The 26,623-nt window shown below is 51.7% G+C and overlaps 10 protein-coding genes across 10 annotated transcripts; 2 read left to right on the top strand and 8 right to left on the bottom strand.

The window, feature by feature from the left end:
• Window positions 1-447: 447 nt before the first annotated feature.
• On the bottom strand, window positions 448-3,839 carry N7498_008846 (uncharacterized protein; the record flags this gene model as incomplete). Its single annotated transcript, XM_058455908.1, has 4 exons — window positions 448-3,035; window positions 3,097-3,144; window positions 3,227-3,306; window positions 3,373-3,839. 4 exons carry the CDS (start codon window positions 3,837-3,839, stop codon window positions 448-450), a joined length of 3,183 nt encoding a protein of 1,060 aa, XP_058305896.1.
• Window positions 3,840-4,493: 654 nt separating this feature from the next.
• N7498_008847 (NADH dehydrogenase [ubiquinone] 1 alpha subcomplex subunit 1) lies at window positions 4,494-5,008 on the top strand (the record flags this gene model as incomplete). The annotated part of the gene is made up of 5 exons (XM_058455909.1): window positions 4,494-4,541; window positions 4,594-4,686; window positions 4,754-4,757; window positions 4,829-4,923; window positions 4,988-5,008. 5 exons carry the CDS (start codon window positions 4,494-4,496, stop codon window positions 5,006-5,008), a joined length of 261 nt encoding a protein of 86 aa, XP_058305897.1.
• A 120-nt stretch (window positions 5,009-5,128) lies between these two features.
• Window positions 5,129-6,197, bottom strand: N7498_008848 (arylamine N-acetyltransferase family protein; the record flags this gene model as incomplete). The annotated part of the gene is made up of 3 exons (XM_058455910.1): window positions 5,129-5,635; window positions 5,692-5,737; window positions 5,800-6,197. 3 exons carry the CDS (start codon window positions 6,195-6,197, stop codon window positions 5,129-5,131), a joined length of 951 nt encoding a protein of 316 aa, XP_058305898.1.
• Window positions 6,198-7,132: 935 nt separating this feature from the next.
• N7498_008849 (sugar O-acetyltransferase) lies at window positions 7,133-7,884 on the bottom strand (the record flags this gene model as incomplete). Its single annotated transcript, XM_058455911.1, has 3 exons — window positions 7,133-7,219; window positions 7,270-7,669; window positions 7,724-7,884. The coding sequence occupies 3 exons, from the start codon at window positions 7,882-7,884 to the stop codon at window positions 7,133-7,135; spliced, it is 648 nt and encodes a 215-aa protein (XP_058305899.1).
• A 718-nt stretch (window positions 7,885-8,602) lies between these two features.
• On the bottom strand, window positions 8,603-9,706 carry N7498_008850 (Allergen; the record flags this gene model as incomplete). Its single annotated transcript, XM_058455912.1, has 1 exon — window positions 8,603-9,706. The coding sequence occupies one exon, from the start codon at window positions 9,704-9,706 to the stop codon at window positions 8,603-8,605; it is 1,104 nt and encodes a 367-aa protein (XP_058305900.1).
• Window positions 9,707-10,914: 1,208 nt separating this feature from the next.
• N7498_008851 (hypervirulence associated TUDOR domain-containing protein) lies at window positions 10,915-11,284 on the top strand (the record flags this gene model as incomplete). Its single annotated transcript, XM_058455913.1, has 2 exons — window positions 10,915-11,010; window positions 11,099-11,284. 2 exons carry the CDS (start codon window positions 10,915-10,917, stop codon window positions 11,282-11,284), a joined length of 282 nt encoding a protein of 93 aa, XP_058305901.1.
• A 463-nt stretch (window positions 11,285-11,747) lies between these two features.
• On the bottom strand, window positions 11,748-12,953 carry N7498_008852 (uncharacterized protein; the record flags this gene model as incomplete). The annotated part of the gene is made up of 1 exon (XM_058455914.1): window positions 11,748-12,953. The coding sequence occupies one exon, from the start codon at window positions 12,951-12,953 to the stop codon at window positions 11,748-11,750; it is 1,206 nt and encodes a 401-aa protein (XP_058305902.1).
• A 1,242-nt stretch (window positions 12,954-14,195) lies between these two features.
• On the bottom strand, window positions 14,196-16,175 carry N7498_008853 (uncharacterized protein; the record flags this gene model as incomplete). Its single annotated transcript, XM_058455915.1, has 1 exon — window positions 14,196-16,175. The coding sequence occupies one exon, from the start codon at window positions 16,173-16,175 to the stop codon at window positions 14,196-14,198; it is 1,980 nt and encodes a 659-aa protein (XP_058305903.1).
• A 4,852-nt stretch (window positions 16,176-21,027) lies between these two features.
• On the bottom strand, window positions 21,028-21,454 carry N7498_008854 (uncharacterized protein; the record flags this gene model as incomplete). Its single annotated transcript, XM_058455916.1, has 3 exons — window positions 21,028-21,162; window positions 21,229-21,253; window positions 21,348-21,454. 3 exons carry the CDS (start codon window positions 21,452-21,454, stop codon window positions 21,028-21,030), a joined length of 267 nt encoding a protein of 88 aa, XP_058305904.1.
• A 2,161-nt stretch (window positions 21,455-23,615) lies between these two features.
• N7498_008855 (putative ABC transporter) lies at window positions 23,616-25,872 on the bottom strand (the record flags this gene model as incomplete). Its single annotated transcript, XM_058455917.1, has 8 exons — window positions 23,616-23,858; window positions 23,909-24,186; window positions 24,241-24,394; window positions 24,450-24,529; window positions 24,578-25,034; window positions 25,084-25,342; window positions 25,398-25,632; window positions 25,683-25,872. 8 exons carry the CDS (start codon window positions 25,870-25,872, stop codon window positions 23,616-23,618), a joined length of 1,896 nt encoding a protein of 631 aa, XP_058305905.1.
• Between the last annotated feature and the right edge of the window lie 751 nt (window positions 25,873-26,623).

A 26,623-nucleotide genomic window follows, 5' to 3' on the forward strand; every position in this document is an offset into this window, starting at 1 on the left:
CATCACTAAGGGCTTTTCCTAGGTGAGTGTATGACAGGTCCAAGGATGGGTAGACGCGTCGCATCTGACATTTACCTTCCTAAATAGGTACCTTAGTAGACTATGCACGAGCGAAACGATACATTAATATCGATCTGTACATACGACTCACATCGACTCCATAGGACTTCCGTAATGGTGGAATAAAAATTCATGGATTAAAAAAGTTACCTCGAAACTCCAGGCTCCGCGCCGCTCCTTACCGGACAAAATCCTCAAAAAGGACCCGACACGGCACCCGATGCGTCGCCATCGTATCGCGTCCATCTTGCATTCAGCGAGACCGTTAGTTAGGAACAAATCGCAAAAAAGTACATGTAAGTGTCAGATATCAAACGCCCTGTTCGTATGCACGGCTTCACGGGTATCTCGCCCACTCGGCCATTCGTTACTTCCAGTGGTCATGGTTCATGTCTCCATTACCACGTCGCCGTCCACTTCGTACTCCGCGTCTTCCTCTCCCTCTGCATCGACATCGACGTCGATTCCATTAGTCTCCGCTGCGGCCTTCTTGGTTCGTGTGGCTGAGCCGGGCTCGGCGGGAATCACTACTTGGACCTGCTCCACCAGTGCTTTGCGCGGAGAGGACTGTGGGGTCTTGGGGTGATGATCCGATTGCTTCCCTCTGGATCGATGCGACATCGCTGTAACTGGAGAGCGAGAAGCAGACGTTGACTTTTTCGAAGGTGTCTTTGGGGGCTCTTCGGGTGCGGACTCCTCATGGTCAACACCGTTCGTCTCCACCACATCTTCGATCTCATCGTCCCCGTTGACCTTCGGAGCTTTGCCACTGTCTGAAGTTTCGTCCATCACGAGGCCAAGATCTTCGGGACTTGGGTCGAGGACGGCCTCTTCATCAAGAAGATCGGCCTGCTCCTCGTCAAGACCATTGGTTTTGGCGGGTGAGTCGCCCAGCTTGGCGCTCCGGCCACGACGAACACTGCCCGAGGGTGTGAAGTGAGGTAACCCGGAGGCTCTGCGAGGGGTATTGCGGCCGCTTGTCCGGATGGTCGTCGGCGTCATTGATGGTCGAGATCCGTTGGCTTTATGAGGACGGCCAACCTTCTTTTTGCTCGGGGCGGGGACATGAACAGGAGGCCACAACTCGAATCGGGAGGGAGGGATGCCAGCCGCCGGGTTGGGGATGGGAGCCTCCAAGCTTTCGGTGCTGTGGGCCTCGTGAACGCCGTTGGTAAGGGCAGAGGTCGAAGGCGGTCCAGCTGGTTCATCGACAGCATTTCCATTCACAGCAGAGCCCTCTTCTTCCTCCTCTTCCTCTTCCTCTTCCTCTTCCTCCTCGAGACCGTCCCGAGGAGCAACGGCATGGAGAGGAGCTCGGTCAAAGTGCGATTGGTTGTTGCGACCCATGATGTACGGAGTCCAGAGCAGGGCATCGGGGTTGAGCTGAACGTACCCCTTATTCTCCCATTTGCTGATCACCTCTTCAAAGTAGCTGTTGTCAAGGCGGAAGGCATAGGTTTTGGTGAGCGGATCTCGCACCAGGGCACGCAACCCTTCCAACGCAGACACGATGTCATCTGCCGTCATGCCCGTCCGATCGGAGAGATCTGCTATGCTGACAGGGGTTTTCAGGTCGCGGAGCTGATACGACAGAATCAGCCGCCAGTAATTGCGGTATGATACCAGACCCATATCGGAGAGTGGTTTTTCGGGGGAGCCATTCTTGCCCTCAATGCGGGTAAGGAGGTACGAGAAGTCGATGAGAAGGTTACCGTAACCTTTGCGTTGATGAATTGGGAGAGTGAGAATGCAGGAGACGTTATTTGCAGAGCTTGGTCGTTTCTCTTTGCTGAAATAACCGACGAAATGACATCCCAGTTCGTCGTACTCGCTCATGACATAGAACAGAAATGGCTCAACATCGTAATAAAGAGTCTTGGACCCCAGGAAAAGCTTGGCTAGAAGACACAGGTTCTGGCAGTAGACGGGGTTCTTTCGTCCATCAACCTCAAAGATCGAAATCGAGCCATCGCGATAGATCTCGTCTCCCGGAGGGTGCTTCGCAGGGCATTTGAGCTTATGCCGATAGGCGACATAGTCCGAGTTCATGTACTTGAGACAAAACTCGCAGATGTAAAGAACGCGATTGCGACTGTACTCCTCCGGGTAAGGGGCGGCATACCATGTCTCAATCTCGTAGCCGCCAAAGTTGATGTACTTGATCTTTGAGGGCGGACCGGACACTTTCTGCGATACAGTCGGATTCGGTTCGCCTTTAAGCTCTGCGTCTCGGATCTTCTGTTGCCATTCGTCTTCAGCTCTTTGGCGAGCCTGCTCAAACTTTTCGCGGTCAAATTGTAAGGGGAGTGTCTTGGATGTGTCCGCATCGGACTCGGATAAAATGCCGCCATAAGGCTTGGACTTGGAGTCATCGATGTCTCGGTCATGGAAGTGGTGGAAGTGGCTGTAGGGTGCGGGTGGAATGGGAGCAAAATGGGCTTGCGGTGTTTGTGGAACAGCCGGAGGTTTTGGTGCTTTCTTTTTCTTCTTTCTGTCGCGCTGCGCCTGGCTTGGGGTGCTAAGGATGTTGCTGATCTTGCCCTGATCAAGGCGAAAGCCAACCACAAGTTTGCCAGCTTGCTTGGAAACTACGCGTAGAGGCTCACGCTCGACCGCACGGCTTCGCCGAGGGCGCATGGGCCGAGCCGGGGAGTGTCCTTCGGCCCCCTCTCTCCCTTCGAAGGGCGCATCATTTGCATCCGAGGCGTCCGTCTGGCGTCGTCGTTTCCGTAGAACAGGCACATGTTCCTCTGCTTCGACCGACTCGGCTTTCCGTTTTCGCAGCGACCGGGAGCTGTTGACGTCGTCGATAGCAGTGTCGAATATGGAATGGAATCCCGGACCTTGTTTCCCTACGTGCGCAGGTAAAAGTTCTTTGGGAAGATGGGACGTCCCAGATCTTTGTTGTGATGTCGGACTCTCCACAGGGTCTGGCTCCAGTTTGTTGCGAACACAGGTGGGACATTTCCACGGATCTACACGATCGGGAGTTAGCGAGTGGACCCTTCAGAAGACAAACATTCAACTCCGACATACCTTCAGTATCGTTGAATGCTTCTTGTTCGCGGGCGCATTGCCGATGAGCTGTCGGGATGCCGAGTCAGCAAAATTTCATTTATTGGGGAAAGGGTTAAGCTTTCGCTCGGACCCGCAAAACACAACATACAGTGATCGCCACAAACAACGCAGGTAAGCCATTCTTCGAAGTCCTCGCTCGGGTCGTGTTCTTCGTCTTGGGTGCAGAATCTATGGCATGTTAGCACCGATGAATCATGCTCAGGCCAGGCTGCAGTCTAGGCTCCCACTACTTACATGCAGTTTGCGCGGCTGCGAATGTCTGCATCTGCATCCTCGCCTCCATTGCTTTCTGCTTCCCAATCTTCCTCGACTTCCGATTCAGCTTCACTTGACTCAGCGTTGGATGCTTCTCGGTCATTGTCGTCCTCAAACGCAGGGTCGGCATCCGCATCAGCGTCCGCATCCTCGTCCTCAGAGTACGCGTCTTCATCCGGAACCTTCACAGCGCCAACAGGCTCAGTTTCATCATTGTCGCCACTCTGTCGATAGCTATAGGCGTCATCGCGCATTGAGTCGCTGTCACCGTTGTCCTCGGCTTCTTCTCCGCTGTATGCCCGGTGAACCGCATCCTGAAGCTGCTGATCCATCTGGTACAGATCCGTCTCTTCTTCTCCCTCCGCATCGATGTCACTGTCAATCTGGTCCGCAGGCGGGTCGAGCTTGCCCGGGTTGTCATTTGCCGGCGGCACCGTCGCCGCCATGGTAGGAGCCACCGCAGTCGCCAGTTCAAACCAACTCTTGTATCAGGTAACGTGCGTAGGTGTGTGTGTCCAGAGACCCAGTTGTAGAAGGGCCCAACCGATGCAAGCTACAGAGCCACCCCGCACGCGTTGGTGGCGAACCGGGGGAGCATCTGGAGCCCAGAAAGGAGTAGCAAAGGTAAGGAGATTCAGGCCAAGCACTCAGAGCATGAGGCTCAAGGTTCACCTTGAAGATGGGTTCGTCGGGCGCAAAGAAACTGGACAAAAGCAGAAACGTCAGTTGGCTGTCACGGTTCATAAGCGCGCGTCGCGAGGAAAAGGCGACTCACCCCAGGCACGAGCCAGTAGAATATGCAAAAAAGAAAGATACAAGACGCGTCGACGGACAAATCAAGCGATGGTGCCGAAGTCTCTAGCAATCGAATGCGATCCGCTGCCCCTTGGCCCTGCGAGTGTCGTTGCAGGCGGCTGACTCAACCCACGCTAAACCATTTCGGGCCACGCAGACCTCGTTGCCGGCGACGCTTCTTCCTCCCCTCCTTCGCTCTCTCCGCAATTCGCCCTTCACCTACGACACGAGCCGGATTCTGGTTCGTTGAGTTTTCAATTCGCTTTCCGTGATCTCCCTTCGACCGAATTTCGCGACCGCACAATATGGGTGTTCCCTTCGAGGCCCTGCTCCCTTATGGCATTATCTTGGGCGTGCGTCTCATTCGTCAATCCCCTCTGGAGCTATTACTTACGTCCACCACAGATGTTCGGCCTGTCCGGATATGGAATCTCTTTCGTGAAGGGCTTTGCCAACGACGGCAAGAAGGCCCGCTGGAACCGGGATCTCTGGGATCGGGTAAGTCACGTCTTGAATGTCGGCTGCGGTCGGAACTCACAGAACACACCGGCTAACTGTCTTGCAGCAAAGTAAGTGACGATTGAACCGGAACAACGAAAGCCTGCAATACAACCCGACAGAACTAACCACACGCGAACAGTGATGGAGCGTGACTTGCGACTCACCGGTTCGGAGCGAGGACAATCCAGCAACCCCACGGCTCCCAAGGGATTCGACGTCAGCAACCCGTGGAAGGTATGGACTAGACAACATGGTGAAAAGCATCGCTGCTATCGAATGATGCTAACACGTTATACAGGTCGAGAAGCGGATCTTCTAAGCCCAAAATCGCAATGTCTTCTTATCATGTCTGCGCCTTTTGTCTCGCGATTACTTTACATACCTTCCACCGCAATTTTTCTAGAAACGCCGCTGTATCATACCATTGAAACCGTTTCTTCTATCTAAGTTCAGAGACCAATCCCCGGATCCCTTCAATCTCGCTACTACGGAGGTGCACGTTAAAGTATTTGGCCAGGGCCTTGATCCGGTCCTCCTCGGTGTGAAGCACTTGCAGAATCTCCATCTGCCCGCGCACCCGCCGCTTGACTTCTCGACCGGACATGACACACTGGCCGATAATCTGCTGCCCATCTGCATCCGGGATCATTTGCATGCACACGAAGGTCTGCGTAAACCAGCTGGTCCGTGTTTGACTGACGGCGAAGTTCATGACCGCAAAGTCTTGCGGCAGGAACTCCACGTCGTTGAAGCAGAACATAGGTTGCCACTTGCTCTCCGCATCGTATCTTGTTTGGTAGATCCAAATCTTCTGAGTTTTATCGGTAAACTCCGCAATGCTTTCCCTCACTAGACGCATCTCGGCGGGTGCCATGCGTATAGCAGTCGCACCCTCTTGGAGAGGCAATGGTGCCGTAGCTCCGTTGTTGCCGAATCCGACGTCAACCTATCGTGATGTTAGGAACGAGAATGTAGATGTAGATGAGATGTGGAAGGACTGACCATATATTTTGCTCCGTCAATGATCACGATCAGGATCATATGTCCACTTCGAGGAGGTTTCAAGATCAGCGACATAGTCAATAGCCGGTCAAAAATAGAGGCACGTACAAGGACAGATACAGTCCGTTATCAACCCCCTTGGCAGCCGCATGGCTCACTCTGCCGCCCGTGGCATAGACCAAAAACCCAAGAGACCGCAGAACAATAAAGAATAGCCCTGAATTCTCCATACAGTATCCGTCCCTGCGTCTCTCGACCATCTTCTCATAGAGATTGTGCGGGTTCAATGAGATGGTGTGGTGTTGTGAGTAATGCAGTTCAGAATTGCCCCAAGGGACGGCCGCCAGATGTCGGCGCTGCAAATCTGCCAGCGCACCCAGAGCATCGGTTTGGATTCGTTGGTGTACATCCTGTACAAGCGAGGCATTTTGTGTGCTAGGTTTGTATTCTACTCGCTGAAGATACGCTTCCAGTTGCGCCTCGGTATATGTCGGTTGGGATGCCATGGTGGCGGAGAGCTCTCTGCGCAGGCGGCACAGCAGTTTTTGCTCACGAATGTGGGTGGTATATGTCTATGGCAAGAACCAGATCAAAAACAGGCTGGACTAAGTTCCCAGGTCGGATTTGTTCCTTGATGACCAATTACTTGGTTTCCCCACCCCACATCCCTTGAACTTTCCGCGAGTCAGCACTTGGCGTGGTCCATGTCCTGTTCGGGGCGGAGGTAATCCAACTGTGCTCTGCGTTGGCAATACGATCTGGAACACATCTATATAACTAGTTGTGTATATATCTAATAGACATCATATGAGCGAGCCAGCTTGGCAACCCCAGTACCATCGTCGAGAGTGACGACCGTCTCCACCAATTTATATCTTCCCTGCCGAGGGAGAAGCACGGTCGACACGTACGAATAGACGACCGCGAAATAATCTTACGCGCTTCGATTAGCATCTTTCAATACAGAACTGGGGAGTAGTCAGCTTCGAATCGATTGATACTGCACAAGAAAAAGTAGGTACATGCCTTCATAAACAAGAATTTATGTTAGCTGCCATCAGGGTTCTGTTCGAGGACTGATGTCCCTTAACTCCGGCACCAGTGCCTCGGCTTGAGCAACCATCATCTATATTTGACTTTCCCTGCTCAACCATTTGCATAAATTCAATGCTGCTGGATCTCATACCTAAATGGACAAAGGGCTCAGCTTACCTTCAATGAGCCAGATACCTGCTTGGATTCCTAGAATATCCTAGGACGTAACTTCTAATTACGTTATTCAGGAATACATCAACAGTCTGCACCTCGCCATGCTCTATAGATAAACAGACGGTAGGCATAAAAACTTCGTGTCAACGCCACCAATATTGGTCCCTGCATAGTTCATGAATTCTATAGTCAACAAGTACTAGAAGCCCCCGCAAACGACAAACTCAGAGCATCATTGCCCCTCCGATTCCATGCTCGTCTCAATCTTTCGAATAATCTTCGCCGGGTTCCCAGCAACAAAATGGAACGGAGGAACATCCTACACTAGTCAGTAAGAAGACACTAGCCACCGAAGTTTAGATTACTCACCTTGGTAACCACAGCGCCCGCCCCAACAGTACTCCCTTTCCCAATACGCACACCAGCGAGAATAATCACACTACCCGCAATCCAAACATCATCTTCAATATGAATCTCCTTCCCCGCCTCCGGCCCTTTCAGACCCCGCCGCACCGCCGGATCAAGAGGGTGCGTCGCACCGTAGATGGAGACGTTTGGTCCAAACAAGACATTCTCTCCGATCGTAATGAGGCATGTATCAAGAACAAGCAAGTTGAAGTTGAGAAACGTGCCTTTGCCAACCTTGAGGTTCAGCCCGTGGTCCACTGAGATAGGTCCGTCCACGAATGGGTCGGTTTCCTCGAAGAGCGCTTCGTCTTCTTTCGGGTCCGGGTTCACTGGCGGCATGGGTCGTTCGTCGCAAACAATACTGGGCGCGTTAGTGATTCGTCATATCCACCAGCCTTGTATGCTTTATGCTTACTTTCTCCAAAGCTCCACCATGCGACGCCGGCACACTGCGCCCGCGGCATTGAACTCGTCGCATGCTTTTTTGCATCGTGTTCGATTCGCTTGTAGATCTTCGTCCCAGGCCCAGTACAACTCTCCGCGTAGCATCTTTTGCCACTCCTTTGAATGCGCCATTGTGCTTAATGGGTGATCGTCTATGTGCAATCGCAATGAGGAAAAGGATATGAACGTCAAGATAAAGTAGATGTGAGATGTGAATGAGGGGAAGATTGTGACGGTGTCCGGTTCTTTAAGTGAGGCGACTGCGGTGGGTCGCGCGATGCGCTCTCGTTTACCCGATTGGGAAGGTCAGCCAGCAGGGCTGGTGGACCACCGAGGATTTTCCGATTGGCAAGGTCCAATGCATGTTCGTGTGGGCTGTAGAGCTTTGAAATGATTGATAGATTAAGAGTTTATTGCTAAGACTGAGTCGTTCCTTCACTTTGGCCCAGGAGGCAGGAGACGGTGTGGCCCCTATAATTGTCAGGGTGCATGGTGAGATAAATGCGGGGGGATGGCTGAGATTGACAAAGCTTGTCTTTATTCCAAGGCTGCGTTGTGTTGATCTGCATTCCCTACCAACTTTATTTTCAAGTTACAGCAGCTGATTGGAACTATATTTCTAGGCATGAAGAGTTGATTACTAGCGATTTCCAAGAAAACAGTACCTTTGAGCCGGCGAGGGAGGTTAAATGAATTGAAATATAAACATACAGAGAATAAATGCCAGGAAAGGGGTATACCGCTAAGATATACACCGAACACCAAACCAACCCCTCATAAACGCCCAGATACGAGGCGTGGATGCAAGAAAGATAAAAGAAAAGAACCCCCTTCAACACGCCAAACTCATTTACTCACAGTAGTCCAGAGTAACCGCCAGACGAACAGGTCCCGCGACCAGGTTCCCGCCAATGCCACCGATATCAGCCTTGACGCTGGTATAGGCGTTACTGACCTCGCTAGCGTCAGAGGTAATATACGAGCAGGTATCCTCGTCCAGCATACTGCAGATCTTCATTCCCTGGACAGCCAACCCAGCTTCCTGGGCCTGGATGGCCGAGACATCGAAACCAGACCAACCCGAGTTGATAGTCGAGCCGAAGTCGAATTCACCCCAGGTGGATGCGTAGCTGCCGTAGTCGTTCATTGGGATGGAGCCCTTGGCGGCGGTCCAGCCACCCTGGGAGTCGGTGTCGAAGGCGTAGTAGACGGTTTCGCCGGCGCCGATGGTGAACTCATGGCAGGCCTTGCCGTACCAGCCGTCCATTTTGCCGTCGGGGCCGATCTTGTTCCAGATCACCACGAGCCAGTCGTCGGTGTTGGAGCCTGTGAACTCGACGACGTACTTGTATTCACTGGCGACGCTGCTGTCGACGCTGATGATGTTGCTTCCGTAGGGAGTGCCCACGTTGCCGATGTAGGTGTCGCCTGACCCGGAGGAGTTGGTGACGCCGCCGAAGCCGGTGGTGCGGTACTCGCCGCTGGAGGGAGTGGCGGTCCAGTCGGCGTTGGCGGCAGACGAACTCGACGTAGAGCTGGTCGGGGAGGGTGTGATAGTGGAAGTGGTTGACTCAATGGTGGAGGTGGTCGACTCAATGGTGGAAGTGGTCGACTCGATGCTGGAGGTGGTCGGCGCAACGGTCGAGGTGGAAGTAGTCCACTCGATGGTTAAAGTCGAGGTCCACTCAATATAAGAAGACCAGATTGAGGTGGAGGTCGTCAAGGCTTCAGAAGACGACGGAGTAGGAGAAGGAACCGCCCGGAGACTGGAGAACGAAGCCTCACAGGGACAATTGATGATAGTGGAAAGCGTCGTGACGGTGATAGTTCTGTCCGCAGCCTGAGCCTGACGACGAGCATGGCCCTCATGGCGGCCGTGATTGTGACCATGACGGCCGGCCAGAGAGCCGCTGGTAAGAGCTGCCAGCAGCAAAAGAGTCTCGGTGAAGCGCATTTTGCAAGGATGACTCGGTAAAAGTTGTGAAACACCGAAGGGCTCGTGGAACCTGAAAGAAAGAAGGTCTAAAAGAGTGACTATACAAATGAGTGGCGGAAGTATGGGGACTTCCCTTGAACTGAAGGATGTAAGAAAGAAAGTGCAATCAGGGGGGGCTAGGCCATGATTTTAATCTACCACACATTTTGAGACAAGCCACTATTGCACCGGCGTTATATTTGTACTCCGTACGCTGGCGCCAAAGCGGGCGTTTCGGAATGGGAGGCTTCGGAGTCAGGGCTAACGCTCACGGGTTGACGTGTGCTCTGGCGCTAGCGGATATTAACTATATAATACCGAGAGATTATTGGTGCCGGTCTGATTGCAGGCCCACCCGCCTGTCGAATCTGGCCGGGAACCTAAATCTAGATCGCACTATTACGCGGTCGTTGGCGTGGGCGCGTAATCCGGCCCCGCCAGGTAGATGCCGCTCTCCCCATGTGCCGATGAACACCGTATATTTTACTTGGGACTGAATACCGTATATTATACTTGGGGATGAATGTGCCTTGCAGTGGGTCGAGGATGCCTATTCTTGTAGTTGAACCATTGTTCCGAAGCCAACATCTACCTTGTCATAAAAAGGTGTCGAAAGTTTCCTCGTTCGGAAATGTATTGATTGGTCGGTTTAGGCCCCGCCGGGCGAATCGCGGTGCCTGTGCCTTGCAGCACCCTATTTGGTCCTTCTCGAATCAAGTTAGCGTGAGGAGGGGCTACCGGTCAGTACGTCGCACGAAAATATGAAACACCTCTCTGGGACTAAGCTTAAAGGCAATCCCATCGCCCACCGGGCCTCCGACTCGGTGTGGCCCAAGTCTGGAATCCGCAATATACACAGTATAGTTCACCTGAACTTGGTAACTTCGTCACTACAGCATCAGTCAAGCAGAAAGGGCTAGGAAAAGTCTGGTTGAGACGATAGAAGCTTCTGAATAGATCATAACAGGGTTCGGTAGACATATTTCCCATGATTGTATGTTGATGTGGCAACTACGGCTTTTCTATCCGACGCTTTACGCGACATCAGGATGACGCCATGCACGGTCGTCTGAGCCGTAGTTATAAGACGGGCGTCTGACAAAATAGCGACATACGCTTCTCTCGGCTGTTCAACAATCCTGCAACAGGTTACAGCGCGCTCGATTCTATCAACGATTTCCTACAATATGGGACACGGCGAGGTATTGGACAAGAATGGCAATGTCATCCATGAGGGCGATTATGTCTTTACAAGAATGCGCGGCGGAACACATGAAGGAAAAGTGAGTTAGCAGCGGCCCCGCGCGGATCTTACAGTCGCTCGGATTAGTCTGGTGGTGGGTTATGCGCTAACAGTTTGTCTTTTCTCAGGTAGATGAAATCATCACAGACGAGCAACGAGCTCAAGAGAAGGACGTTAAACATCCGCCCAAGGTAAGCAAAAGAAATGATCACTTATGCAATTGCAACGGTGTGCTAATGCGCAATCTCTGGAGGTTTTATTCCACAACAAAAATGGGAAGACAGTCGCGCATAATCCAAGGACTCTGGAAGTAGACCCAGACCATGAATGAAAACACCGGTGGTTATAGTTTCCGTACTTGTTCGAGGATACAAGCTTTTTTTGGCAGAGGTAGGCCCACATCATGGAAACTAGCCTACGAGCGGAGAAAGCAGCCAGTGAGTCCTTTGCTCGTGTGTGGGCAAAGGGGCTGGATTAGGAGTATGAGGTTATTGTTAATTGTATGAATCCTGGTCCCGTTGCAACGAGCGAGTAAAGACTATCCTGTTTTGAATCTTTAGCCGATACGTGCACAATAGTGGATCCATGTCAAACTAAATTCAAGTCAAGTTAAGGACCGTTTGTCCAGGTCCATCATAATTGCGTTCGTTATGTACATTCCCAAATTCCCATATCCGTAATCCCTTGTAGTCGCTCCTAAAGCAATCAATCCATATCCGTAAATCTTGCGTTGAAAAAAGAAATCAAATGCATCCCAGTCTTCTTCACACGACTCGCTCACGAGCACCGAGTCTCATCGCCCTCGCTGTCACTCAGACTGTCACGGCGACGGCGTCCTCCTTCGCCGCGGCCACGGCGGTAGCCCTTGGTCAATCCGGGAATCGGATGGTGGTAGCTCTTATGGCCTGAATCTTCGGTGTCGACGTTGGAGTACTGGTAATCAGAGCGGGTGCCGGAGGAAGAAAAGTCGAGGGGCTCGGTGTAACCACCGGGTGCGGAACGGCGATCCTTCTTGCGGGGGCTACTGGTGCGAGATGATGGTGCAGAAGGAGGCGCGGCCGGAGGTGCGGCGCTTCTGCGATGCTCACGCTCATGCTCACGCTCGCCACGATCACGGCGACGGTTCTGGCGGCGTTGGGACGGGTCACGTAGATGGGACTCTTCGGTGGTCTGGCTCAAGACGTCCTCGCTGCCGGCAGTGAAGGAGAAGCCAGAAGGGTCGCGGCGCTTCGAGCGGCGGGGTTGCTCGTATGCGTAGTCGCGTGCCTCGGTCACCTCGCTTTGCTGGTAGTTCGAAGGCACTGCAGAGGAGTCGTAGTCGCTGCCGTGGTAGGTTCCATCCGGTTGGCGATTCATGCCACCAATTCGGGCAGGCTTTTCTTCGCGATAAGCTCGCACGTCGTCATCCGCTTCACCCTCGTATCGCTCGTCTTTGTGTCGGCGGAGGAGCTTCTCCTTGAGGTTGCGTTTCTTCTTAGGCTGCTTCTCGGTGACGGTTGTGCCGGTCTCGGTGTAGCCGTCGTCGTCGGTGTACGTGTAGCCGCCATCGCTGTAGCCCTTTCCAACCACGCTTCCGCCGCCGAGCTTGGTGCTCTTGGTTGCGTTACTGAGCGTTCGTCCGTCCGGTCCCTTGCGACGCAACACCGTTGATTTATAGTCATCCCAGTCACCTTTCCGCCAGACGAACCCGCCGTTCTTGGCCCAGAAGAAGAACCAAATGGCAGCAAGAACGAATGCAGCACCGATGATTGCGAACAAGGCCATAAGGCCCTGCATCTTGATGTGGGCGGGGTTGACCGTACCCTGGCCATAGGCAATCTTGCCGGCGGTTGTAGTAGAGTCGGCTCGACCTGCGAGATTGTGCAGGGTAGAAGATGGCGACATATTGATGCGAGCATCTTGAGCGGAGTCTCGAGCATCAGCTCCATTCACTGACATCACAGGAATGTCGGGGAAATCCCCAAAGCCCTGTACGGGGGCCATGGTAAATGAATCGAGCGGTCGAGAGCGGGGAGCTCAAGACGAGACTCTGAAAAACGTCAGAACGGCAACACATTCCTGGAATAAGAATGAGAGCTCACCTTGAGTTAAATGATCAGCGCCAGATCAAAGATAAGCAACGGGTTCCGATCCGAGGAATGTAGACAAAGAATGTAGGAAACGAAACTCGGTCTACCTGGTGGGAGGTTAGTGGACTGGAGAACTTGTGACAGAGGAAGAATACAAAGCCAGAAATATCGTGGAGATGGCCTTGGTCGATCTGGAAATGAGGAGGTTGGAGGAGGCTGGGGTCGTGTTTACTCGCTCGTTGGCCCGACGACCGTAGATCCTCAAGGCCCGACTCTCCGAGTCACGTGTCCCGGTGTTTCACGTCATGCGGCTCCTCATCCCTCATCAAGCGGATTTATTTTTAGATTCGCCGGTTAAGAGATGAAGCCCTTCATTTGCTTCGATTTTCCTTAGATACTGTATAGTTTAGACTGGCACAGAGTTGGTACTACATATATTCTCCCATGTGGAAACATATTACCCTGCGAGGAGTAGACCAAGTAAAGAATACAATATCGCGTAGATAGATAAAGCAATAGATGACCAAGTGTTGAGACAAGACAAGTACAAATAGTGGGTATAATCTCTCTCCTCCAACTCGGAGTCGCACGACGCAGAACCAGTAACCAGGAGAAAGACAGTGGCCCAAGATGACAGTTGAAGATAAAACGTAGACTCGTGGATCAAAATCAAAAAGGCTATACACAAACGCTGGCATGAGAGTGCATCAAGAAAAAGCAAAGGCACATCAAACTTGTCATCGCAGGTCATCAGAATCGTACAATCATATCACCGTAGCGGGAGCCTGCGAGTGGGCATAAGGTGTGTCCTCTAGTTCAAGTCACCCTTTCCCAGTTGCTCGCCCTCTCAAACGCAATAGCAATTGCAAATATAAAACCAGAGAATCCTCCCAGTCCGAATGAAGAGGGATGGTGAGTCGCCAATTCCCGGACCCTTTGCTCCAACACCGACTTTTATTTTGTTCCCATCACAGATTCCCGCCCTGCTGAACGCAACTGAAGGATGGAATCCGAACTTTTTTTTTTGCCGCAAAAAGACCGCCAGCTCGCGCTAATGCTGAGGTAACGAAGATAAAGAAGAAGACCGACCATCCAACGAGAATAGAAAATGAAACGGTGGATAGGAAGAAAGAAGGAGGTAACGCTCACGCCACGCTTACACTGCCTGGTACCGACGGTTCCGGCCGTACGTGGACTGGCTAGTCCGACGGCTTTCTCGGCTGGAACGCTCTGACCGCAGCTCGTCGCGCTCGCGTGGGCGTCGCACATCTTCAATCTCCCGTTGGCCACTGCCACCCGTATGACTGGAGTAGAGGGAGCCACCGGTCAGGTATTGCTGAGGCTTGCGACCGCCGGCGATGTTCAGGTGAACGCCGCCGGAGTCGCCCGTCCGAATGTTGATGGACTTGCCAGCAATGCCTTGTTCGGTGAACCCAATAGTCATTCCATTCACTTCAAGGTTAATGTTCTTGCTTTCCCCGTCATACTTCGACCCGCTGCCGCGACTGCTGTTCGATCGGCTCTTCTGGCTGCCGTGGTCACTACCGGTACCGTTTCCAAGCTTGGGAATGAGAGCTTCCGTCGACAAGGGCATCGCACTAGCGGGACGTCCGGCTTTCAGGGCCTGGTATCGCTCGATTTCCCGCTCGCGATCTTCCAGGTCACCGATGCTACCAGCGTCCTCATAGTAGTACTGCTGCGGCCGTCGTCGGCGAGAGTTGGAGTTTTCCACGGCAATCTGAGCACCCCGAGCATTGTCATGGTAAGACATTGATCGTTTGCTGTCACGGAGGCTGTGGCTGCGCTCGGGCAGTCTGGCTTCCCTGGACAGGCGACGGTGGGCGACCTCTGGCAGTGCGGCTGCCATATCCGATAAGTCGATGGATCTATCCGTGGCTCTAGACGACCGACGCTGCGAGGGGATGGCCTGGGTCGTCTGGGCCTTGTGTGGTTGCGGTCGCTTGGGCTGGTGAATTTGTGGTGCAGCTCTTTGTTTCGGCGCTGGAGGTGGAGGTGGAGGCATCTTGTAGTAGTCCTCATCACGCGCTTGGGTAACAACCGGCTTGCTCGAGCGTCGGCCGCGAGACTCTCGTGGGAGAGCTTCTCGTGGCTGGGGCTCTCGGCTAGCATGTTGTTGTTCCACGTAGTCACCATCATCCCATGGAAACATGTCATCCGGGAGTGGGTACGCGTAGACTGACGAACGACGGGGTCGAGATGCTTCCCGAGGCCGAGACTGAGATCGTTCTGGCACGTACTCTGCAGGAGCGGGGAAGTCAGACCCAGCATAGTACGAGCCCCCGTATGGCGAGGATGAATAGGGTTGGCTGACATATGCCGACTGTGCTGGTGGAGGACCATGGTCGTAAGGATACACCGGCGGTGCTTGGTACATGTGGGGCGGACCCATTGAAGGGTGCATCCCGCCATGGAAGCTCACGGGCCGTTCCTGGTGGTACATTCCACGGTAGGAATTCGAGCGACCGGGCCGGCCGGAGGGACGACTAGCATGATATTCTTCGTAGGCGGCGGGCGGAAAGCGAGCACTCTGAGGTGAAGACGGTGGGTAGTCGGGCACGGGCGGACGAGCAAAGTAGGGAGGGAACTCCATTGCTCGAGTCTCGACGGGGGTGGAGGAGTAGTGGTAAGCTTTCGCATCGTAGCCGTAGCCGTAGTCTGCATTATAACGGACGGAGTCTCGTCTACGAGACTTGGATGGCGACCGCGGCACGGGAGCATGATGGTGGGCAGAGCCCGCGTAGGCACCCATCTGCATCTTCTCGTCGCGCGTTGGTCGGGCACGTTCCTTGTCTCTGCGTTCTTTGCGGCTGGAGGGTCCCTTGGCGATGTCGACTCGGTCTCGCTTGGGCATGTCCAGCTTATGAAGAACCGGGGGGCTCTTTCCGCCCGACGGGCCAGATTGGGTGCTGTTGGCGGTGGCTGCGGTGCGACTAGAATACCCTGAGTCACTGGCGCCGTCGATCAGCGGCTCCGCTGGGGATCTCAGATCCAACCTCGAGTGTAGTTTGGCAGCCGTATTGGCTACCTGCCGACTATCGGGTACGGCGTCGTGGGAGTCTTCGTCGAAGTCTTCGACACAGGCCGGCTGAGGAGGGGCTTTGGACTTGCCCGCCATGGCTGCACGGAAATCGGGGTAAATGGGCGCGGTGCCTAGGAGAGGAAACAGGTTGGTCCCGTTTGGTCATGGACGTCGGTGTGGGCTTACCCACACCTGCAGGAAGGGATATGCTTGGTTGACACTTACAGCAAGCCACCCAAGAGGGAGATGAGATGACTCAGAGAGAATCGAATTTTTTTCTTTTCGTTTCCTGCTCGTCTCCACGCCGTATGGGGTTCCGTCGTCACCCCCGGCGCTTGATACCCTAGTACCCTCCGCGTCTCCAGTTCCGGAACTTTTGACCAGTGTTCTGTTCACCCAACCCAGGGACTCAAACAAGAAAGCGGACCTGCCGATCGCAGGGGCGATGGCAGGCGAGGGGTCGGGGAGATCGAGATTCGTCAGCGGGCAGAGAGTGCGAAGTGGTAATATCCAGATCGCAACGTCTCCATCTGAAATGGGAATTCGGGCGGACAAGAATAGAAGTCGGGCGGCGCAGAGAGCGTTGGGAGATGGGTCCGAGTAGGAGTGAAAACTCTGGCAGACGATGAGTGGTGGGTAGTCTGCAGGTTGCAGGTCGGGTTGGGTGTTGATGATGAATCTTAAAGAGTTGTGCCTGACTTTGGTACCCGGTGGGGTTATTGTGGAGTCGATAGGGCAGACGGGCAGATGGGCAGATGGGCAGACGGGCAGACGGGCAGCGATGAGGGGTTTGAAAGGGAGAGAAGGGGAGAAAAGCGGAAAAGATAAGGGCAGAACTTGCAAGAACAGCAAAACAAATAAAAATAAGAGAATGTTTCAAAGATCGGGTACCCAAAAGACAGAAAAAAAAAGAGGAAGAGAAGAAGAAAGTGGGGGGCGTCGGTCATAAGAACGCGTTGTTTACCGTGCTACGCTTTAAGCTCGGAGACCCGCTTGGGGATCCCTGGTTCTGCTCGGATCTTCTAGGATGATTCTACGCTTTTTTGATTTAGTCTATCAAGGTGCTTGTACCTTCTGGATTATGCGATCCCATGAACGACACATTCCCATCCTCTGTCAAGTAATGCTTTTACTGTTTCCCGCCTAACGCCCAATTCCGGCCATTGCGGCCCAATGATCGCCTCCACCTATGCAAACCATCTCCCGTCTCCATAGAAAGGAAAAGAATCGAAAGAATCGAAATCTATGTCTGGTACTCGGTACAAAGGGATACTTTGCTAGAACGGGTTTCACCATGGTTAGATAGGAAAATACAATGGCTATGTACCTGGTACACGGGAAAAAAAAGTCGGTGGGGATGACATGCTGCAGTGTGGAATTCCAACACACCACGCAGCGCCAAATCGCCACTGATGTCTCGAGTGGACCGAGGAAGCACGCTAGAAACGAAATTGCTGAACCCTCTGCATGGCGCTCGTCAAGCCCCGGTGCTCTGGAGGCGAAGACGTGAGCCCATGTGGCAGGACTTCTATGGCCCCCCTCGAGGAGGCTGCTTTCCTTCTCCGCAGAACCTGCCCGTCGCGAGTCATGCGTGCCATGTACTCTGTACTTGTCGCTCTCGACGTTCTACTCTTCTGTGCCCTTTGGAAACCCAGATCCGGTCAGATCGGTATGACTCGCAGCACGGACGGTCCATCATTGCCCCCTCCGTCGAATCCTTCACCTCCTTGCGTCCTGGACCTTGGCTCGTTTCATGGAAGGCCCAGGACCCCGCACGTGCGGACTCAATCGATAAGAACGCAATTCACCATTTTGAGGGGCAAATTTCCACGCCTGAGGTCCATGCTCTGCCCGGGTGAGGATGGGAAATCAACCCGGGTTGACTAGCCCCGATGCCCAGCATCCAGGATATCCATGCGGCTCGGGGGAGAAGAATACGCCCACGATCGCAAGATCGCAAGATCTCCGGATCGGGCCCGGGGAATCCGCTGTGTGGTCCGGACATATCGCAACTCCTGATAACCGCATTCACTTTCACCTTCAACTAATAAGCTTCGCACGCATGTCATCTTCTTCGTGCGCGATTACAAAAACTCTCCCGGTCCCTTCGGAGAGATAGTTACTCTGGAACCCCTTGCTTCTCGCCTCTGCAGGTGGCAACAGCTTCTCCCGCAACAAGACCTTCACCGCTAGTTCTTTGGTATGGGAGCTGCCGTCTCGATGAGGAGAAGGAGGGGCTCGCACGCGTCCTTTCCAAGTTCTTCGAAGCCCCGGGATCAAAAAAGACGGTCGCTTTCTACCACTTGCATTGAACGGGCGAATGGATGCTACAGTATACGTGATGACCGTGAGGCCACTGCTGTCAAGCAATTCGCCGATGCCAGCGCCATTCAGGAGGCGCACGGAGAGCTCTGCGCGGGTGATGCCGGTGCGCCGATTGAGCTCGAATGTGCCACAGAAGGACAGTCATGCCAGCGCGCCGTTCCCAGGGTTACGCGCGATGGTTATCGGTTCGTGGTACTACAACATGCTGGCTTCGGCAGAGATAGACGGATGGGCGAACGCTGGGATGGCCATTCAATCGCCCACCTAGGTAGGTGTAAATCTGACTGAAGAGTATACGATACAATTACAACTAGAATATAGAGACCTGTGAAATCGACGCCGAAAATGACAGCCTCTGGCGCCAGACGGCCGCCTTTCCACCCGTAACTTTTGGACGGCGAGCCACCGTTTGACCGCCCGTTGCCTAGTACCGCCTTCTATTCTTCTTATCCTCCTCTCATCCTGTTGTCGACGCTTGACTTCAACGATTGTTCCCTCGGTTTCCACTAGCGACAAAAACGATGCCAAAAACAGCTCCCCTCTGTATTGAAACCTAGATTCCCTTCCTTTTCGCTCTGCTTAGTCGAGCGCCTATAAGATGCTTCGTCCGCCCTCTGTTCCGGGGTTCTTTCAACACCATTCTACAGAATCCAAAGGTTTGTCTTTATCTTCGATTTCTCCTTATAGCGCCTCTGTCCGTGTCTCCAGCTCAAGTTGATGAGCATCAGTATTGGATCGATCCTATCCTTTGCGAGGAAACTCGAGCTAGACTAGAACACTTCCGTAACCTTGGATGTCTCCCTCTAAACTTCAAGCCAATAACGCTATTAGGAATCGCTATAGTCGAACGGTATTAGCGGTTGTGGGTATTCCCTTAATAAAATGATAGCCTTGTGGTTGGGGAATAACATGGTAATAGATATTATATTCAATCAAACTAGGACTACGTGGACTACCTTCTACTCGAAGATTAAGCAATTTGTATGAACTTTATCGACTGGATGTTCAAGACGTCACCAAAAAAAGTACTTCTATCCTATAATGAATACTAGCGCCGCCTTTGTTAATACTTCGAGCTATTCGCCCGTCGCAGTGTCAATGACGATATTCATGAGCAGATACGACGCGTAGCGTTGGTTCGTCTACTCTAAAGTGGATTAAACTTACTAGAGCATAGTTTCTAAACGGCGTATTCCCGGCTAAGCGCAGAATTCCCTGCCGAACGAAGGATAAGAATACTCTAGATATAGATGTCTTTTGTGTGATCTATCGGCATCACTAGTTCTATTCGAGGTTTTTTCGTCACGGAAGTATAATCGTTTAATTTTCTACCGTCCAGCTCTGGTCTGCTATTACTAGGACTTGAGCTAGCGTCTTGCTTCCACAGAACACCTCTCTACCTTGTGACTGCTCCTTGAGCAAACGCGAACAAAACCCCACTTTTTAGAGCGATCCCCCCAAGGATATCTCCGTGATAGACCTTCCGGACTCGGTCTGCTATCGTGATATTGAACTGTTCTACCTATGAGACCCTTAGAGCAAACGTGACGTTCTCTGTGCGGTGATAGAGTTTCGTAACCTAAAAGGTCGACCGGAAGGTCCTGATAGGTAAGCGTGTTTATAGTCTCAAATGCGAGAGTACTTGATACACTACTAACCCTTACTACTAGAACTAAATTTTTTATGCACGGCGATTATCAATTCTATTATTCATATTCGAAAATATTCATGAATATTCATATTCCCTTCGGAGCCCTACATCCAAGCACCTTCTCACTGCCCTCCTGGTCTCGGAGATGCATCGCTTCTGCTTCTTCATATTTCCCTTGGTTGTCGAGAACCAAGCCGAGGTTACTGACACTGATGAGCGTGTCAGGAGGCTCATGTCCAAGCACTTTCTCTCGTGCTTGCAACGCCCGTCGATGCAACGCTTCCGCCTCTTCATAAGCTCCTTGAAGACCTAGAAACCACCCACAATTAGATGATACGGTGGCTGCATTTAATCGATCCCCATCATCTACATCACATATTGACTTCAGCACACTTTTGGCATGCGCAAAGAGCCATCGACATTGCGTCCAGCTTTCGTAGTTGCCATCTGGAAACCCCATGCCATAATTCCACGTGATTTGACCTGCCAGCCGTGAAGCGGCTGGTGCATGTCCAGCCACGCCCACACGGATAACTGCACTAGGTTTGGGGTGGGTATTCAATATCGGTGAAATAGTTACGTTAGTTAGTGGCAGTGTTATCTAGTTTACTATCTAGTGGGTGCCGGCTCTGATATATTAATCGCAATATTCTTAAGTATGAGCATGAGCATGAGCATGATAGTACAGTACTATAAATGAATAATCATGGGTGAGGGCGAGGCTGCCATTTGAAATGGACATTTTATATCTAGCAACTTCATTATTTACTGACACACTGGAGAGGCCACACATTGGGTCGTAATAGTTTTCTCATTCTAATCTTCAAACTAAGTTTGTGGCCCATCTTAACAGTAGTGTGCCCACTCTAGCTCTTTTTCGTTATAATAGAATCACAGAGTCCATCTCGGTTAGAAAGCCGAGGCCTTGACCATATTACCTTTCAACTCTAGGATAAAGCCGAGAGTTAATATCTAGGACTGGTAGTAGAGACCATTAATACTTCTAGGAATCAAGGCAGGCGCATTGTCCACCAGTTTGACCACAGACTGGGTGGCCGTCATCACAGCAGTAGATAGTGTTACACGGATAAGAGCAAATCCAGCAATCTACAGAAGTCACTGGTTATAAATAGAAATTTTGATGACTAGGGCAATCACATTGTCCTGTCTTACCGGCAGTATCACGTTCTGTGAGTGGCTGTGTGGGTTTGTATTTCACAGCATCGGTACCTGCAAGCCCTTTGGCTGTTACGATGGTGGTGTCAGCTGGACCTTTAATCTCAATATCTAACTAAAAGGCTGATTTGTTATCTCCTTTGCCGGCCTGTCCAATACCGATGCCGGCGACAGAGTGGCCGGTCAGGTAGATCATGAGAATTATCACGGCTGCTCGAGGCATTATGAAATAGGAGCTTGAACTAGAAATTGATGCCGAAAGAGGTTAAAAGTTGATGGTGTTGAGAAATGTAGGGTAGATGATCAGACGAAAAGAAGATGGACTGGGTATTGATAGTAAATTCTGATAATATTTTCTGTTCGTTGTCAGGGGGATATTTATACCCTCTCCTTGAGCACTGTTTTCTAAGGAAAATGCATACAAAAAATGTTATCCTACACCGCTGCCCGGTGGTCCATGAAAGAAATTCCTCTGGAACGAGCAAAGGAGGTGATATAGGTGAGGAACCTGCATATACGGGCTGTTCATGCAGCCCAATTTCAATACATATCCTCATGGGCCTAGCTGACCAATCAGCAGCCAGCGGGGCAGAGTGATGCCGACCGATGTTGGCGCCTTAGGATGAGGGCTCCAATTTCCAACAGATGATGTGCCTGTTTTGTGATTTATATTGCAAGCCTGCCGGATGAAGTCAGCTTTAATTTGTTAGGAAGATAAATCACTCGCGGGTACTGTTATGTGGTATTTATGAAAGGGTCCTACCTGGGTACGCTTAGTATTCCCTAATTTGCTAATCTTGGATCGGCCAGGGCCAGTATTCATATAGGAGAAGTACAGAATTCTTCATGGTGAACAAGGCATGATCTACATTATTGATCAGCACGTGAGACATGACCGGCCAGTAGCTGAATCAATCAGGTCGATGGATTGCAGATTGAGCTATCCTGGACCCTAATGCTGTCGGCTCGGGATCGCCAAGAAATATGCTTTTTCAGCACACCCTTACTTTTCTAGCTGTTGTTTGGTTCTAGAGGCGCAGAAACCAATATAAAGCGTTGTAGATCTGGTTGAAGTAATTGACGCAGGGAGCTACTGCGTGAAGCAAGCGATACAAACGAATTACCGCGCACTTTGCACGGCATGCAGTTTGACCACTGATATCGCTTCACCTATCGCGTACGACGACCACAATTCCCGGTGGCTAAGAATCTTTAATGCTCGATAGATTTTCTTGATCAGGCAAGGGTTATGATATGTAGTCATGACTGTGTTTTCAGCTAATGAGCGTCTGCAATGCACCCAAACGGCTACTCTCCATGGACTACAGGGGATATCACGGCTGGCCACCGGCGATGGCTACCAGAGCTCATTCGGGATGGATCGGCTCTTGTAATTGCCGAGTTTCAGCCTCAATAGATATGGGCTAGAATAGGCCTATCCAGACTTTCATGTCGATTGGCGGTGCAGGGGGCGGTTGCTGTGGATATAGGGTCAGTCGTACACGCAAGTGAACTTAAATATCAACGATGCGCCCTTCTGTCTGTGGAGAGGCATTTCTGTGTCTTAATAGAGCTCTACTTATGTTGGAAAACTATACCGTTATGGCTGAGCTGAAGGTGTCTATGGATCTGACAGATCATATTCTTAGGCCCCGCCCCGCCCCAGATCTTTGGATGCATGTGGACGGATTCGTCATGCCTGAAGAACTCTAGCACAATCAAATGAAATCTTTTGGTTAATATGCATGTTATCATGCCAATATAAAGACATATTTTAGCAAAGTAAGAATAAGAAAACAAATTCACATTGACTTATCGAGCATAGGGTGAACTGACATCTTTTTATATGCTTTACGAAGTTCCAGGGCAAATAGATTGGCGGTCAATCTCATGCTGACGGGTTGTAATAATAGGCGGTACAAGAATACCATCCTATGTTTTCAGAATTCAAGTCTGCGAAGAGACTAACTGACAACAGCTTGTATGCAAGCCAATTCATTTCTCCTCATTTTGCAGCGGAGCTAACCAAACGGTGAAGCAATTGGCGACTTTGCAATAGCTAATTTTAGGGGAAAAGAAGCAAGTCGGAAAGCCTCACCAACCGAGAGCGATCTAGATAGCTTGGTAGTGTGGCCCATGGCCACTTTTCAAGATAGAGGGGATGGGGGAAAGAAGAAGTAGACAATGAAGAGGACGAGGTCGGATCTTTATGTTAGACGATTGGAGGGCAGGTTATGTGACGGCGTATTGGGGCGCCAAACCTCAAAAGACAAAATTAACCACATATAGTAATTCACAGGTCTGCCGTTTACAAGCTCTACATGTATAACTATCCAAGACGTAATATTACAAATCCCCCTATCTCGATCTCCTGCCGACGACCATCAGGTCCTGCGCAGTAGAAGCGCAATCCATCCCAACAGCCGATACACTGCAATGATACCAATGAGAATGCCGACCCATTTTCCAGTCCTGCCAGTCGCATAGCCGTAGGTCTCTAGAACACCCGTTCCGCGGATCTGGCACTGATCTTCCAAGTCCGTCTTATACATGCACTGACACTGATCACCGCACGAGTAGTTCCGTTTTGAGAACTCATTCACCATCATCCCCTGGAATACATATGCCTAGAATGATTGTTAGTCTGATCAAGTATTTCAATAGATCCTTATCTCACCTGATAATCGATGTAATGGAACACGTATTTCCAGAACGGATTGAGGATCGTCGGAGTCACCAGGAACCCGCCCACGCTCATCCAGAGCCCGTTTGCGAATGCCACGAGTGCCAGAGCGATCACGAAGTTGGGATATATCGCCGTCACAAGGACAACTAGTGACTCGGCCGCCACTAGGTCCAGGAAGATCCACATCACCCAGGTGAAGAAGGCGTCGGCGCTGGGGCGGAAGTTGGAGAGCCAGTACGAGACAATCGAGAACAGGATTGAGATTAGGACTGCAGGATCGGTCAGCTATGTGAGTCTGGGAGCTCAGGTGTCACATCACATACAAAGGAATGGCAGGCCGATCAGGAAGTTGGAGATCATGAAGGGCGTCGCCCCGTATAATCCGTTGGCTCGTTCTTTGGTGAAGTTGGCCCGGTCCTCGAGGAAGGCGGGCACGTATGCCACGGCCATGAAGGACATAAAGGCCGATCCGAAGAACTAGGTTACACCGATTAGCGCTTATAAGTATGTGATTATAGGGGAAAGGCCTTACAATTGCGTTGACGTAAGGTTGGATATACTCCTGCGACGGGTGCAGACGGAGCCACACTGTGCCCATCATGATTGCGAGTCCTGTAACATGTTAGATATGGTAAGTAGTTACGATCCAATGTTACATACCCAGATACATCACAATGCGGATTCCATAGGCAACAACATCGCGATAGCTCTTAATGAAAGAACGATGGAGGAGTGCGGTTGTGATTTTGACTGGACCGGGTCGAGCCAGGTCTTCCATCACAACCTTGTTGACATCCTTGTCCGTCGTTCGTGCTCTCGAAGAAACTTGCCGTGTGATGGTATTTGCCTCTGCGGATGTCGCCCACGCACGTTGGATCGCTTCGACCTGCTCTTGGGGTGACTCTTTGCCACTGCTAAAGTCCGAGCTGACGACATCCAGAAGAAACTCTGCAGGGTTGGTGTTTGCAGGAATGGGACGACCGATATTGCGGAAGTATGTATCGACATCCTGGAGAGGTCCAAAGTAGCACGTTCGTCCTCCTGACAAGAGAAGTAGTTTGTCGAACAATTGGAATGTCGTCGTCGAGGGCTGGTGGATACTGGCGATGATGATGATCTAGGATTCATGAGTTTTCCGTACACCACCCATCGGGCGCTATACTCACATTGTTCAATCTGGCCAGTTCCTTGGCATACGACATGACCTCGAAGCTAGCCGTCGAGTCCAGACCACTAGTCGGTTCATCCAAGAACAGGATCTTGGGACAAGTGATGAGCTGGCTGGCAACACTAACCCGCCTCTTCTGGCCACCACTGATGCCCTTTCGAATCGGAGTCCCAACAAGGATATTGGCTTGCTTCTGGATCCCAAAAGCCTCCAAAAGAGTCCGGATACGTTCCATGCGCTGGCGCTTCGACACCGAACTATTCCAAAGCGCATCAGCAAGACAACAACACAAGCCATGAACAGGATCAATACCTAGGCAACGAGAGATCCGCCGCAAACTTCAACGTCTCTTGTACGGTTAACGACCCGATAAGTGCATCCTCCTGCTCCACATACGATGTCATGCGCCCGAATGAAGCCGCGTCAACCTTGGCCCCATTCACATAGCTGTCACCCATCACTTTGGCACCTGCCGCCCGATGTGCCAGCACGTTGAGCAGCGTTGTCTTCCCACACCCCGACGGTCCCATCAACGCCAGAAGCTCCCCTGTCTTCGCGTCAGTATCATCCCCGTTCAATAAGCGCTTCATAACATACCCCGCTGCACATCACCGCCGATATCACAGATCAGATCTCGTGGTTTTTTCGTCTCTCGGTCCTTGACCGTCACCGTAAGCCCACGCCACGAGAAACTCTCCACGGAATTGTTCATCAGAAACAGTCCTTCATTCATCTCCACATCCGGGCTAGCCCTTGCCTCCATGGCGAATGAATTTGGCTCATCCATTGTCAGTCGAGAACGCAATGGTTTCCACGTCAGTACCCGATTTCTTGGCTTTATGCTGAGTCTGTTCCGCTGGGTCGGGCCTTGGGCTTTATGTACATTTCAATCTCGTTTGAGGAGTCAGCAGGATCGCCTTGTGGAGCTCGGGGTTCCGCTTGGTGGATTTAGGAGACCGGGGCGATCAAATTTTTTATTTTTTTTTCCCTTTTTTTAGGGGTTCAGCTGGCGGTTTTAAGGTCCCCGATCTACAACGGTGGCCTCCGGAGCTTGGTCCCCGTCCCGCCCCCGTTCCGTCCGCGTTTGGCGATAGTGTGCGGCTCGGCGGAGGCTTAATAAGATCCGTTGGTCCCCGAGGTATGAACGCCGTTCAACATTTTTACGGGTCAGAGGGATGTGCACGCCGGGCTTACTTGAGTTTTTGCTTCTAGATTTTGGTGTTCTCGGTCGAGAATGTCCCCTTGATTTTGAGAATTCTTGCCTACGAGTCTGATCGGAGACTTGTTCGGATACTTGCGGGATTCACAGGCCGTTGCATGTGGATGATCCCCGCACGCCACATTTTCCCTAAAACGGCTTGGCCTTCTTTTGGGGTTCTTTGTAACGTGATCAAGATCAGCGGACCCACTGCATCCTCCTACGATTGTGGGTACTAGCAATGGAGAACAGTTGCAAATATTGATATTTTGATAGCCAGCTCTTAGCGCCGAATGCATCTTAATAATATGAGATATCGTGAAGTGTGAAAGACCTTCAA

The sequence above is a fragment of the Penicillium cinerascens genome, assembly GCF_028974065.1.
Source record: "Penicillium cinerascens strain IBT 15544 chromosome Unknown scaffold_4_segment0_segment0, whole genome shotgun sequence".
Taxonomy (NCBI): Eukaryota; Fungi; Ascomycota; class Eurotiomycetes; order Eurotiales; family Aspergillaceae; genus Penicillium; species Penicillium cinerascens.